Below are 11,992 nucleotides of genomic sequence, written 5' to 3' on the forward strand. Positions count from 1 at the left end.
GAGAGGCAGCCCCTCCCGTACCCGTGAAAGCCCGTGAGGCCCTCGGCAATCAGCGTTGCCGCTTTTTGTATCTCCAATTATGGAGGTAAACTTTAACCATCGTCTGAAAGCAACAATCAAGCAAGAGCAAGATTCTGAAGAGTTTGCACTTGGTGAGTTTCTAACAGGAAAAGATGTTTTGGCGTGTCTTTGCGTGTAGTGAAGCTAAAGCTAAAGAGCTAAAGCTAACCCTTAAGCTGCGTTCACACCGAACGCGTCAAAAATCGCGTCAACGCGCGTACCTGAACGTGCGTCAATTCTGAGGTCCGACGCTGAACAACGCGGGGCCAAAAGCTGCGTCCACACCGCACGTGTTAAACGCGTCGCGTCTGGTGGGAAGGCAGGGCTCCCGGCCCTATTTCATGTGTTAGCTTAGCTTCATGGCTAATCCTTTGCCTTTATTTGCTTAATACAGCCAGACAACGACGCCGTCGGCGGACAGTACGCCAAGCCTGGGTGCACGATATTATCCACAGACGGTCAGAGTTTGTCGAGTTTCACCATTTGCTCCAGGAGCTGCATCAGGATGAGTGTTGTTTTCACTGGTCCCCGCTCCCTGACCTACATAACCATAGACACGCTCTCTGGTTGGTTTGCTGCAAAATCGCGCCACGCCGAAGTTCAGATTTCCCAACTTTAGCGTCAAACGCAAAATTGTGACGCGTCGCAAAATCGCATCGCCAACGCATCAACGCCCCGACGCACTGCGACAACGCGTCTGATGCTTCGCGACAACGCGCCACGTCGCATCTTGTCGCGGCTGGAACACGCATTCCCATTTGTTTTCAATTGTATTTTGACCCAAAATCGTGGAAAGCATTTGGCAGTGTGAACGCAGCTTGAGAGACGCTAAAGCATGACATATTTGTTTTGAAGCTCCAATTGGTTGAAGTACGCTGAATTAGCCCCAGAAAGTCTTTTATGTCACACAAAATGACTTTTCCTTAGTGCCAAAAATAAGCTATTACCATGTTAATGCCAAAGCTAGGGTTTGGACTAGCTACAAAAGCACAATACAGCCCCTTTAAAAATGTTTCATTTGGTAAGATGTTTACAACATGGAATAACTGTAAACATTTCACCAGACACAGTTTCAAATAAATGTAATAATGTGCCATATTAAACTACATGTAAAAGACAGGAAATGTTTTCTTCTCCTTATTTACATGTAATTCTTACCTTAAGTTCAATGACGGAATACTGTGTGGAAAAAGAGAGATGTGTTAAAAGGTTTAACATGACAATGTATTAAACAATCATGCCAATGTTATTTTTACTCAGACTCAATGCGTGTAGAATAAACCGCTTTATTAAGGTGACCATGTTTTGAATTTCAAAAAAGAGGACCTGTGGGGGGGCGGGGGGCTCGAGACACAAATTCAGATAGGCTTCTCGGAGGTTTATGAACATGCTTTATTATGCTTCAATGATGCAAAATTAACTTCTTTCACAAAATAAAATGAAATGTAAAAACTTGTAACAAAATAATATTTCTTAATAACTGTAATAAGATAGAAGAATGGAAGAGTCTCACCAAAATACTAACTCAACAAACAAAAAGGATATATACTTTTAATCTTTAATTGTTTTCTTCATCCTGCTTTTCTTATACATTCTATTTTTCATCTCGGTATGTTGGAATTTTTTTTTTGCAGTTCATCTGAGAAGGTGCTCTTAAGCTTAGGCTTTTTCCTGCTCCGCTGTCGAATTAAGTAGAGAAGGAATTCATCAGTTCTCCATAAATAGTGTTGTAAACAGTCGGAATGCATTGATCTCATACCTTGTATTAACGGGGTTAATAAATAGAATTTAGATTGTTCTCTGATCCCTCTCTATAGCGATAGGAGGCGGTAATGCGCCTGTTGAAATTGTGTCATTCGCCGAAGAAGAAGAAGAAGAACCGTCTTCTCTTACTGACTTTTTGAAAAACGCGCATGCTCCAGACCATCCTACCAGCTCTACTGCTCCTGCCGAGGAAACGCCTATCAATGTCAGAAGCGTGCGAGTGTGAGCTCATCTTCTGCGGGCGTGCAAGGCTCTGTTTACAGTTTCTGCAATCGGCCTCGCTCATAAAGCTTATTTTCCCAAACAGTTACGGTTTCATTATGTCAGACTCGCCATCGGTACGTACTGGCTGAAACCGGGCTACATAAACACTCTGAATGTGCATGCGCAGATCACGGGAACGAGTGCAACTTGACGGTGCTACGCAAGCATTTCTCCAGCGTGATTGACATGTTGGAGGACCAATAGTTGAGATTTGCATCATGCAATTCATTGGCTAAAACATTATCCATTATACCTTTAAGTCTCAGCATTAATTCTGTATGCCACTATTTGTCACGTTGTTGAGCAGGAAGCTGTGGACATCCGATTGTTCAGATTCCATGCATTCAACTGAATCATGAGGAACGCAGCTCCCATGTAAAGGCTGTATGTCCTCCTTTCCAGCACACTGTGTCTCAAGGGTTGCTCAGACTCTCGTCGCCACTATCAGGATCTAATTTCCTTAGCCTGGAGGGCAAGTATTTATTTAAAAAGTAGTTCCTGAAAGTCAATCTTTTCCTTCTTCTGTTGGGGTCTTTTAGCCGTATCCCTACTATCTTTTTTTTTCCTTGTAGAAGGCTTTAATGACCTGCAGCATGAAAACACTTCCCATAGCCAAAAACCTGTGTTTTATATACTGTCTTCCTGTTCTGTGATATGGCTCTTTTGTGAAGCACTTTGGGAATCTTTTTTTTGTTGTTGTTGTAAAGGGCTCTATAAAATTTGATCGATCGATCAATTGGTTTTTTGAAAGCTGTTGCGCTCTGGAGAGAAATAACCGCATGAGAAGTTATGGGTTTTGTAAGTAATAAATGCACTATAAAATAATTAAAACATTCCCATTTGTTGCTTGTCAATAAAGAAACATTCCCTTTTACAGAATCTGTGGTCTTCATACTTTCTACATCAAATTTTTTTTCTTTCAAACTGAGAGGCATAGCTGAGACAGCTCTGGTGGGCGGAACTCACTGTCACTACTTTCCAGAGCCAATCAGATGTGAGTTCCAAAGGTTGCCTGACAAGCAGTGCAGTATTCCATATTTTATGTCTGCACTGTCAGTGTGTGCACCGCGCGACCCAGTGCCCCTGAACTAAACTCTCCCAAATTAACTGTGCATTGCTCTGCGAAGGGGAGGAGGGGGAGAATACATTATGTATAGTAATATTACTTATTGCACCTTTAAGTTATTAGTTACTTTTTAATTTTAGGAAAGAGGTTGTACTGGAGGTAGAATGACAAACTGTTTTTTACTTTACAACATTTATCTTAATTTTGAGTGTCTTGCATAGTAGACAACAAAAATAATGCTTTAATGGGAAGAAACTTTATATTTTGTTTTCATGCAAATGGGTAATATTTCTGTTTTGCTTTCCCTTCATATTGCAAAAACAGAAAGCATACTTCAGGTCAAATGTTTCTTGTTTTGGTAGCATTTGCCCAAATATAAAGACCTTCACCTCATCACAGGCAGGCAGAAGTTGTCCAAACTGACCTTTGAGCTTGAACACAGGCTTTTCAGCCAGATCATTTGAGGTGAGCTGGATTTCAAACTACAAACAAGCTGATGTTGCGCTTGACTGATGTTATATTGTTAATTTTCTATTGTGAACAAAAGAAAAAAAACGAGTTCACTAGTATTCCACATGTTTTCGTCATCTTTTTTAAAATTTTGCGCTGGGGTTGTATACAGACACTCACTTTCAGGTCAGATTGACCCTGATTTAATGAAGAAGCCAAACACTTACATTTTGAAGAGCAGGTCTCAGCTTAGTGTCCAGTGAGACCACTCTGAAATGCACTGAAAGAAATGCAAAGAGGTCATAGGAAGCTTCTACAGACATTAATATACAAAATGTTTCACCTTCACTTAGCATGATTGTTTCATATTAAATAGGACTGGGTAAGCTCCAGCCTTTTCATCGTAAATACATTCTCCAGTGAAGCCACTAGATGGAGATGTATGGGTTTAACATGTGATTTAAAAACAATCTATTTTAAATGACGTTTTAATAAACTAAGCTTCTCTATTGCATTGTGAAAAATCCACACAAGTTGCAACAAAAGCTTCATTTGTTTCTCTAGGACTCGTTCTGCTTCAGCAATCAAAGCCAGACGCTCTTCAAAAGCACAAAACATGTCCAGGTCTTTTTTGTGCCGCTCTATTTTTAGCCCGCAAAAGCAAAATTACATTTCCTGTCGCTGCCTGGCCATCAAAGTCTTGACCGCAGGGAGCGGTCTGTCAGCTAGATTACATTATGAAAAGTAATGTGTGCAACTTTCCATGAATCTGCTGTGAGTGTGGAGGAAATCTGAGGCCTGTGGGAGAAGAGGAGACTCCGAAGGCGACAGTCTGGGCTGGGATACACTCACAGCAAGTAACAGCTGTTTACTGTAAAGTGGGGATTGGAGCAAATAGGGTTTGATACGCTACCTTGTTACTTACGATATATTTCTCCACTTTTCCTGCATGTCATGTTATTAACATGCCAAAATCCATCAGCAACTTTGAGCGACAGCTCCAATCAGTTAACACATGTAATGATCCCGACCAGCATTAAGTGTTAAAGGAAATTTTAGAGTGACTGTTGTACGTGTCAATCAATTGACTGCAGTCTTTAAGATTAATGCACCCTGTATGTGCCAGGTATTGGATTTTTTTAAGGTCCAGTTTGTGTTAGTTTTGGGTTTGAGTCAGACTGAGACAAATCCATAGATTTTCCTCAGTTCAGGGCCTGCATCCTTCAAAAGACACTGTTTCCATCTCTGGACAAGTCCTATAAAGACTGAGTTAACTAAAGAGCAACAGTAATGAATTGGAGATGGTTTATGCAACATTTCCGGTCAGACCCGACGAACCAGTCGCCTAGCAACAGAAGGATTTGAAACAAACAATTCCACTTAAGAAATCCAAGATGCTTGAGTCTGACCCACTAATGTCACATTCATTTAGGTGTAATCTGATTAAGTTAAGCTGTGTCCCTCTCGTTGAGGTTGTGCTAAGAACATAAAGTATGCTGGGAACGTTGGGAAGGATATTATTTATTTTTGTGCTCCCATAAGGATATGCCTGTTGGACCTGCTGTTGTCATGGAAACAGAAGAAACTGTCTTGTAGCATGAGTCAGTTATGTCATTTCCCTTCAAGTAGCTACATCCTTCACAGGATGTAGCTACTTGAAGGGAAATGACATAAATGCTGACTCATGCTTCACAGGATGTAGCCATTAAATTACAACACAGCTTGATTTTCATTTTGAGAGGAAACGGTTTGAATTACTTAAATTGTTGTCAAACTGGACTGAGTCTCAACTGACTGGATGTTCTCTGGGAATACATTATTATACATTTCAATTTATAGTGCAACCCAGAGACCAAACCTTAGTCTATTTTTTGACAATTAAACTAGTCCATTGAATGAATATCTAACAAAGTTTTGGGTAAAAGTTTCAAGCTACATTTTCATTTTCGCCTGAAAACTATATGTGCAAAACATAAGAAAAGAAGATATATAATTCAATCATTAACAGAATTTATTTGCTTTCATTCAGTTGTAGTATAACATACTTATTTATGTGTTTTGTGTTGGCAATAAAGCCAATGCTCACGAAACAAAATGATTTTTTTCACTAGTAAACCAGACTTTGCTCTTACTAGCATCATTATCATTTGAAACAGTTTCTCTGAGTTTAAGGCCCCATCGACATGTTGTGAAAATGGAAGCTTTCATTGCATTTTTGGTGTCTGTTTACAGCTTTCATTTCATTAATCTTGAAGTGAGTTTTTTATGAAAGAAAATGCCAATACGATGCGTCTTCTCTTAAAACGTTGAAAGTCTCAGTGATACAGATATGAAGTCAGCATTTAGAAAAGCTCACCTTTCAAGTAAGTATCAACAAACTGTTGTAAACCACGAAACAAACAGTGAATAAAGTTATTCATGTGTCACAAGCTCAAGGTATTTGTGAGGTTACCTGTTTGTCCAGGGAGGTAGATTGGCTTATCGGTCTGCACAAACGTCATCGGTACATAGGGTTGGAAAAGCACTCTCCTGTCTGCTGTCGAATAAAATGTGTCCCCTTTCACCGCCACCGCTAAACTCTGCACCTCCTTGTTTTTGACGGAAGGAGCCTGTGAAGGACAGACACATCCAGACTCCTCTGAAGGGCACTTTAATTCAATAATGTGGCTTTTCTGGAAGTCAGTTTCTTCTCTTTTGTTTTTCAATAAAAGGCATATGCTAAAAGGAGAAAAAAAAACTGAAAATAATAATGATAAGGTGATACAGATGATTTAAAAATAAGAAAATACAATCAAATAATGTGAAATTGGCTAATAAAATCTCCCTCAATGGGAGCTACAGTCTTTTCAGTCCACATTGAGGTGGTTGTATGTTAGTTGAGTGAATGAGTAAATGTTTTTGAACCTGAAACTGAATGCAGGTGTGAAAATCTTCATCGGTAGTCGTTTCCAGAAGGACGGTCTGTGAATCTTCAGACATCAAAGTAACAGTCATGACCAGACTCTCATTGGGCTGCAGGAGACTCGCACACAATTTGGTCTCAACTCCGGCCTGAAGAACCGCAGGGCAGACCACCATGTACTGCCTGAACACACACAAGAACGCATTCTTAGAGCAGACTTGTTTGAAAGCTCCCTTCGGATTCCGGACTATGAGTGATGAGCCCCATGTTTGGCCAGTCTCTGTTTGCAGGGCTGTTATTGCAGCACAATTGCAAAATCAGACTCACTTTCGGCATTTCAGTATTGAACACATGTACAGTTTAATTCATTACACTTCACATCTGTCATTTTTTTTCATGCTTCAACATTCTTATCCTGTAACATTCAGGTCAATAGTGTAATTCCACTTGAGCTACGTGCTGCTGTTAGTTTTTCGGACAGTGTGGGTAAACTTACGGTCCTGCTAGCGCCTGCCTCACATGCCCCCAGCTCAGGCAGATAAGCAGTGTCCATGCCCCTGTGTGAATCCCTGGAAGACCCATGACTGACTGAGAGGACAGCCAGAGTCAAACTCTCCACAGTAACTAAACTCCACCTTCCCCCAGCGGTCAGATTTGCCTCCAAATCCTGACTAACTTTGATAAAGTGTGCTGATTCACTCCAATCAAAGAGTTGTTAAGTGGTCACAACACAAGCAAAATGGCTTATTGTCAGTTGATATTCCCGAATCACATTTGTTTTATTTTTTCCCAAAAAGCATTTAGTTATTAGACCTGCCTGGTACATGTCAAGTGTGAGTTAAGGAAAGAGGAGTGCCTGATGCTGCCATCGTTAAAGGAAAAACCAAAGTCTTCCAGTAGTGGAGCCAGGTCCAGGTATATCCAACATAATGATATATTGAGAGGTTTTAATATGGCTAGGGGAAAAAAACTAAGTTGAGAAAATGAACTGAGGAGAGAACAAATACAAAGGAGCAAACCACCAAAGGTACTGACATGACAAGAAACACACATGTTGACATGAGGAGACAGGAAGTAAGACATAAGAGCAAACCAACACAAAGACAGATCAACGGATCATCTCAACACACAGGGGAACATGACACACACCTCTGACGTTGGATGACAACACAAAGACTGAATATAAAAGTATCAGGACTGAGAGAAGTGACGTCTACAGATTCATGACAAGACACTAAACACAAAAGACATAAACAGGGAAGACTGTGTGCCAAGCTGGACAAACATGAATCAAAGGAAACACCAGTAAAAATACCCTGATTGACACAAAATCAATCATGCCTATGTATTGAGGTTAAATGGGTGAGTTGCTGGACTATCTTGAATAAAATCTAATCTTTAGTATTTCTTGGGCTTTTCTCTGTAAAAGTGCCTTGAGATGCCGGTGTTGTATTCGGCGCGAAATAAATAAAATTGAATTGTATGGATTTCAGCCAGGCAGACACCTGTACATGCAGATAATAGGGAAGAGGAAGTTCTGACTCGCCAACTTGTGCTCCCATTTGATGGGTTTAATGTATTTATTGTATTAGCAGAGGAGACCAATGGATCGTTTCCATTTATTCTAAATATAGTGAGTTTTAGAGCAGCACTCCACCCAGGCATGGCTGTTTTCTAATTACTCTTTGGGGAATTAGATCCGGGAAATGACCACACAATAAACCATACCCATTAGTCCTAATGCACTAGTGAACAAAACACATTTCATCAACATTTCGATGGCACAGAAACCAACATGCAGCTTCATGTTCTATGGAATAAATAAATTTACCCAAATCAACTAATAGCTGCTAGTCAGATTTGTGATTTACAGTCCAGACTTCAAAGTAGTGAATAAAACATCCAGAATGGTAATCAACACAGAATGCTGAAAATGATACAAATGTAACAAATAAAACCCCATTTACATGACAAGGTTTCAAGTAAAGATAAAAAGTAAAATGTTTTCCAAGACATATGAGTCAAATCCAGCTGACCTGATTCAGTTCAGGGGACAAATCAAAATGAGACACATGGAGGGCGTGGCATCAACACCTGAAACAAGAGGAGGGATCCGGAACACGCAACGGAAAATGGACCAGCGCTTAAACTGTGAATGAAAAAACAAAGACCAATCAAAATAAATAAATAAATAAATAAAATAATAAAACTTAGGAGAAAATAGATCAAGAAACCACAAAACAAGGCAAAATAAAATACAATACAATAAACGCTTCAGACGCTTACAAAAAAAAAGTGCCTAAAAATAATAGCTTTAGAGCAGGGGTGTTAAACGTATGGCCTGTGGACCAGAACTGGCCTGCTATGAGATATTAGAACAATTCCAACAGTAACTGCAATATATTCATTTGACCACCAGGAGCGCACTTTAGTTTGTATTATGTGGTGAGTCAGTTTAGGTGATCAGCATTACTACACTGATGTCAAAATGTATCTACATTATTGATCATTTCAAGGAGCTTGATCTTAATATGAGACAGTACTATAATGCAGTTATCTACCGGTCTGGTCCATTTGAGGTCAAAAGTCACCGTATGTGGCCCCTGAAGTAAAATGAGCTTGGCATCCCTGCTTCAGAGCATTGGTCAGTCATGAAGTGACACAGGGAGTACATGCAAATTCAGAGAAGTCTCCTAACTTTACTCAAACCACAAATATTCACGACTCTGCAAACTCAAATCTGAACCTGTGAATCCTTCGTTAGCGAGCACACTTGTGAAAAATACGACAGTAAAATGGAAAACAAGCATTTTCCTAAATGACACGATCAAAAGTGAGCCAGTGTGCCCTGAAGAACACAGCAGCACTCTAAGAGCATGTCCCTCCCACCCAGCTGCCCCGAGCTTTCATCCAGCCCTGCCCTGCCCACATCATTACTGTGATTCTGGCATTTCCTTTCTCCAGAGCACAGCTGGAAGTCACAGGACAGAAACAAGCAAACCAGAGACCCAAGGTAAGACACGAAACGTTTTTACAGCGTCGATTATCCTCAAAACAACACATAGCTGCTTGGAGCAGAGCATGAAACCTGTTGGATATCAGCGAGTTCAGTCGAACTATGAAGTCATGCTGACGGCTGGTTTCATGTTTAATGTTAATCAATAAGAAACGTTCACTTCTACTGCCTCACTCGTGGTAATTACCTCGGCATGTGTATTTATTTGAATTTGTCTGACATCAGGCTCATTATCAAGGCTTCCATTTCACATGTGTCAGGAGTAACATCTCTGTTAGAAACAGACCAGTTTATTGTATCTGGACCTGGTGTGATTCAGAAAACCTGTATTTGTTTTGGTGACAGTATCTTTGTTTTCTGTCAGCATCAGGTGGGGACCATGCACATCTCTGTGCCTCTCCTCTTCCTCTTTCTAGGTAAGATCTTCTCTAATCCCAGAAAGCCAGGGAGGTGAGATGTATTTTCAAACAACACATTTCTAAGATAACCACACAGAAAATGTAGAGCTGTAGTTATAAAGCAATGTGAGTTTTTAGCTCAGAGGTTCAGGAAGATGCTCACAGCATTCTGGCAGCAACAGTTGCCCCTGTAACAAGCTCATCAATCTGCAGAAGCCTCCTTAATCCAATTTGAGAGACTGTAATATGTCACTGCTACCCCATGGCTCCTTTGCACAACAGTTTATTCACCTGGTTGGGTTTCTGTTTTTACTGGTTTTGTTTCCTGATATCTTGAGGAATATTTGCCTTTAATTGTAATTTGATTTTATTAGCGATGATGTTATCTACATTTGGTTCTTCCTCAGTCTGGGAGAAATGAAATAAGTTCATTAATGCCACCATGTAAATACAAATCAATAGTGCATTAAGACCTGAGCACAGCTGGGAATCGATGATCTGTTTCTATAGAAGATCTCATTCATCTTAAGCATTAGTGTAAGTGTGCTCTTCCAGGTCTCATGAAGCACTGTTGCACTTCACTCCTGACAGATGTAAGTGTGAGCTGGTAAACTACCTCAAAAGATGTAACACATATCAACCTAGTGGGTTGAAATTATAAAACTGGAAAAGTATTTTAAATTGTGTGTGGAAGGTGCATGTGATGAGACATGATATGAGGTCGAGATGGAGATCGAACTGCAAACATTTGGACAGGAAGATGAATTTCTTCATCTTCTCTTGTGAAATAAGATTGAAATGTTTGTATTAGAATCAGGTTTGTGATGGCTGTGGCTCCAGTCCAAATGTTGACAACTTGATCCCTATTCTCTGACCTTGAGGGAGATGCCAGACCTGAGGTTGATCATGACGGTACCTTAAATGGAAGTTGTCACTACTGGTGTGAGTGTGTGTGTGTGTGTGTGTGTGTGTGTGTGTGTGTGTGTGTGTGTGTGTGTGTGTGTGTGTGTGTGTGTGTGTGTGTGTGAGACTGAATCACATCATGGAAAGTGTCCTGAGAGGGCTGAAGTGGCCAGTCCATTCACTCTGACATATTACAAAATGCTTGTTGGACAGCTAATGTAACCTACACTCAACAGCCACACCCATACTTGTCAATCAGCCAATCAGATCACCACCAATTTAGATTGTGTTTACGTTACGTTTCAAGTAAAAAGTCATTTTTGTCTCAGAGAAGGCAATATTGTTAAAATGATGTCTGTTGACACGGCTACCGCAAAAAACCTGGACGTGGTGTAGCTAAGATGTACAGCCACTTATTGGTGTTTTTTTTTTTTTTTTTTTGCTTATTTATTTTTAAATTAAACCACACACACATGCCAGCAGATTACAATATGATAGAAAAATGAATGAGAGTCACCTGGACTAGCAATCCCACTTTGATGTCAGTCCATGTGAACGTCTGTGTACTCACATTTTTCTCTGTGCATGTGTGTGAGCAAAATAAAAACGATGCATTTTCACATCTTGTAGATGATTTCTCTGTGTGTTTGTCCTGTAGTGGACTGGTGACCTGTCCAGGATGTCACCCGTACTCACCCCTGAACAGCTCAAAGCTCACCAGACCCGAAGTTGTATAAATCAGTCCAAATGAAAAAAAAAAGTCAAAATTACTTTATTAGAACTAAAATAGTTGCATTGAGTGCTCTGCTTAAAATATTTTATATTGAACAAACAAGTGTGTAAGCTAATTATCTTTGACTTTATTGAGAAAAACAAAAGAAGTTCAACGAGGAAATCAATATTTACACTTACAGTGCCACAACAATAAGCTCATCCATTATTAATGCTTCAGATGGATCATCGTGGTCACAAAATGCCTCTCTGCAGAGCAGTGAAAATATAACAGCTTACCCTGACTGTACTTATTTGGAAGTAACTGATGAAATGATTTGGGAAAATGAACATGAGTGTTTTTCTGTTTTTACTCCAAAGTTTGAGTGTGTAGACCTGTAAATCTTTAAGTCTTTAAGAGACTTGGTTGGGTTCAAAAAGACCTCCATCAATAAATG

General features: G+C 40.0%; 1 protein-coding gene across 1 annotated transcript in view; it reads right to left on the minus strand.

Moving 5' to 3' along the window:
* The window catches only part of LOC115400038 (alpha-2-macroglobulin-P-like), a 42,580-nt gene extending 35,492 nt beyond the window's left edge, over positions 1-7,088 (minus strand). Inside the window, exons 1-5 of the mRNA XM_030107690.1 lie at positions 7,003-7,088; positions 6,509-6,689; positions 6,057-6,213; positions 3,832-3,884; positions 1,219-1,239 (exon numbers count right to left, since the gene is read on the minus strand). Coding sequence (XP_029963550.1) covers positions 1,219-1,239; positions 3,832-3,884; positions 6,057-6,213; positions 6,509-6,689; positions 7,003-7,088 — 498 coding nt within the window. The remainder of the gene's footprint in view (positions 1-1,218; positions 1,240-3,831; positions 3,885-6,056; positions 6,214-6,508; positions 6,690-7,002) is intronic.
* Between the last annotated feature and the right edge of the window lie 4,904 nt (positions 7,089-11,992).

The sequence above is a fragment of the Salarias fasciatus genome, chromosome 14 (genome assembly GCF_902148845.1).
Source record: "Salarias fasciatus chromosome 14, fSalaFa1.1, whole genome shotgun sequence".
Lineage (NCBI taxonomy): Eukaryota > Metazoa > Chordata > Actinopteri > Blenniiformes > Blenniidae > Salarias > Salarias fasciatus.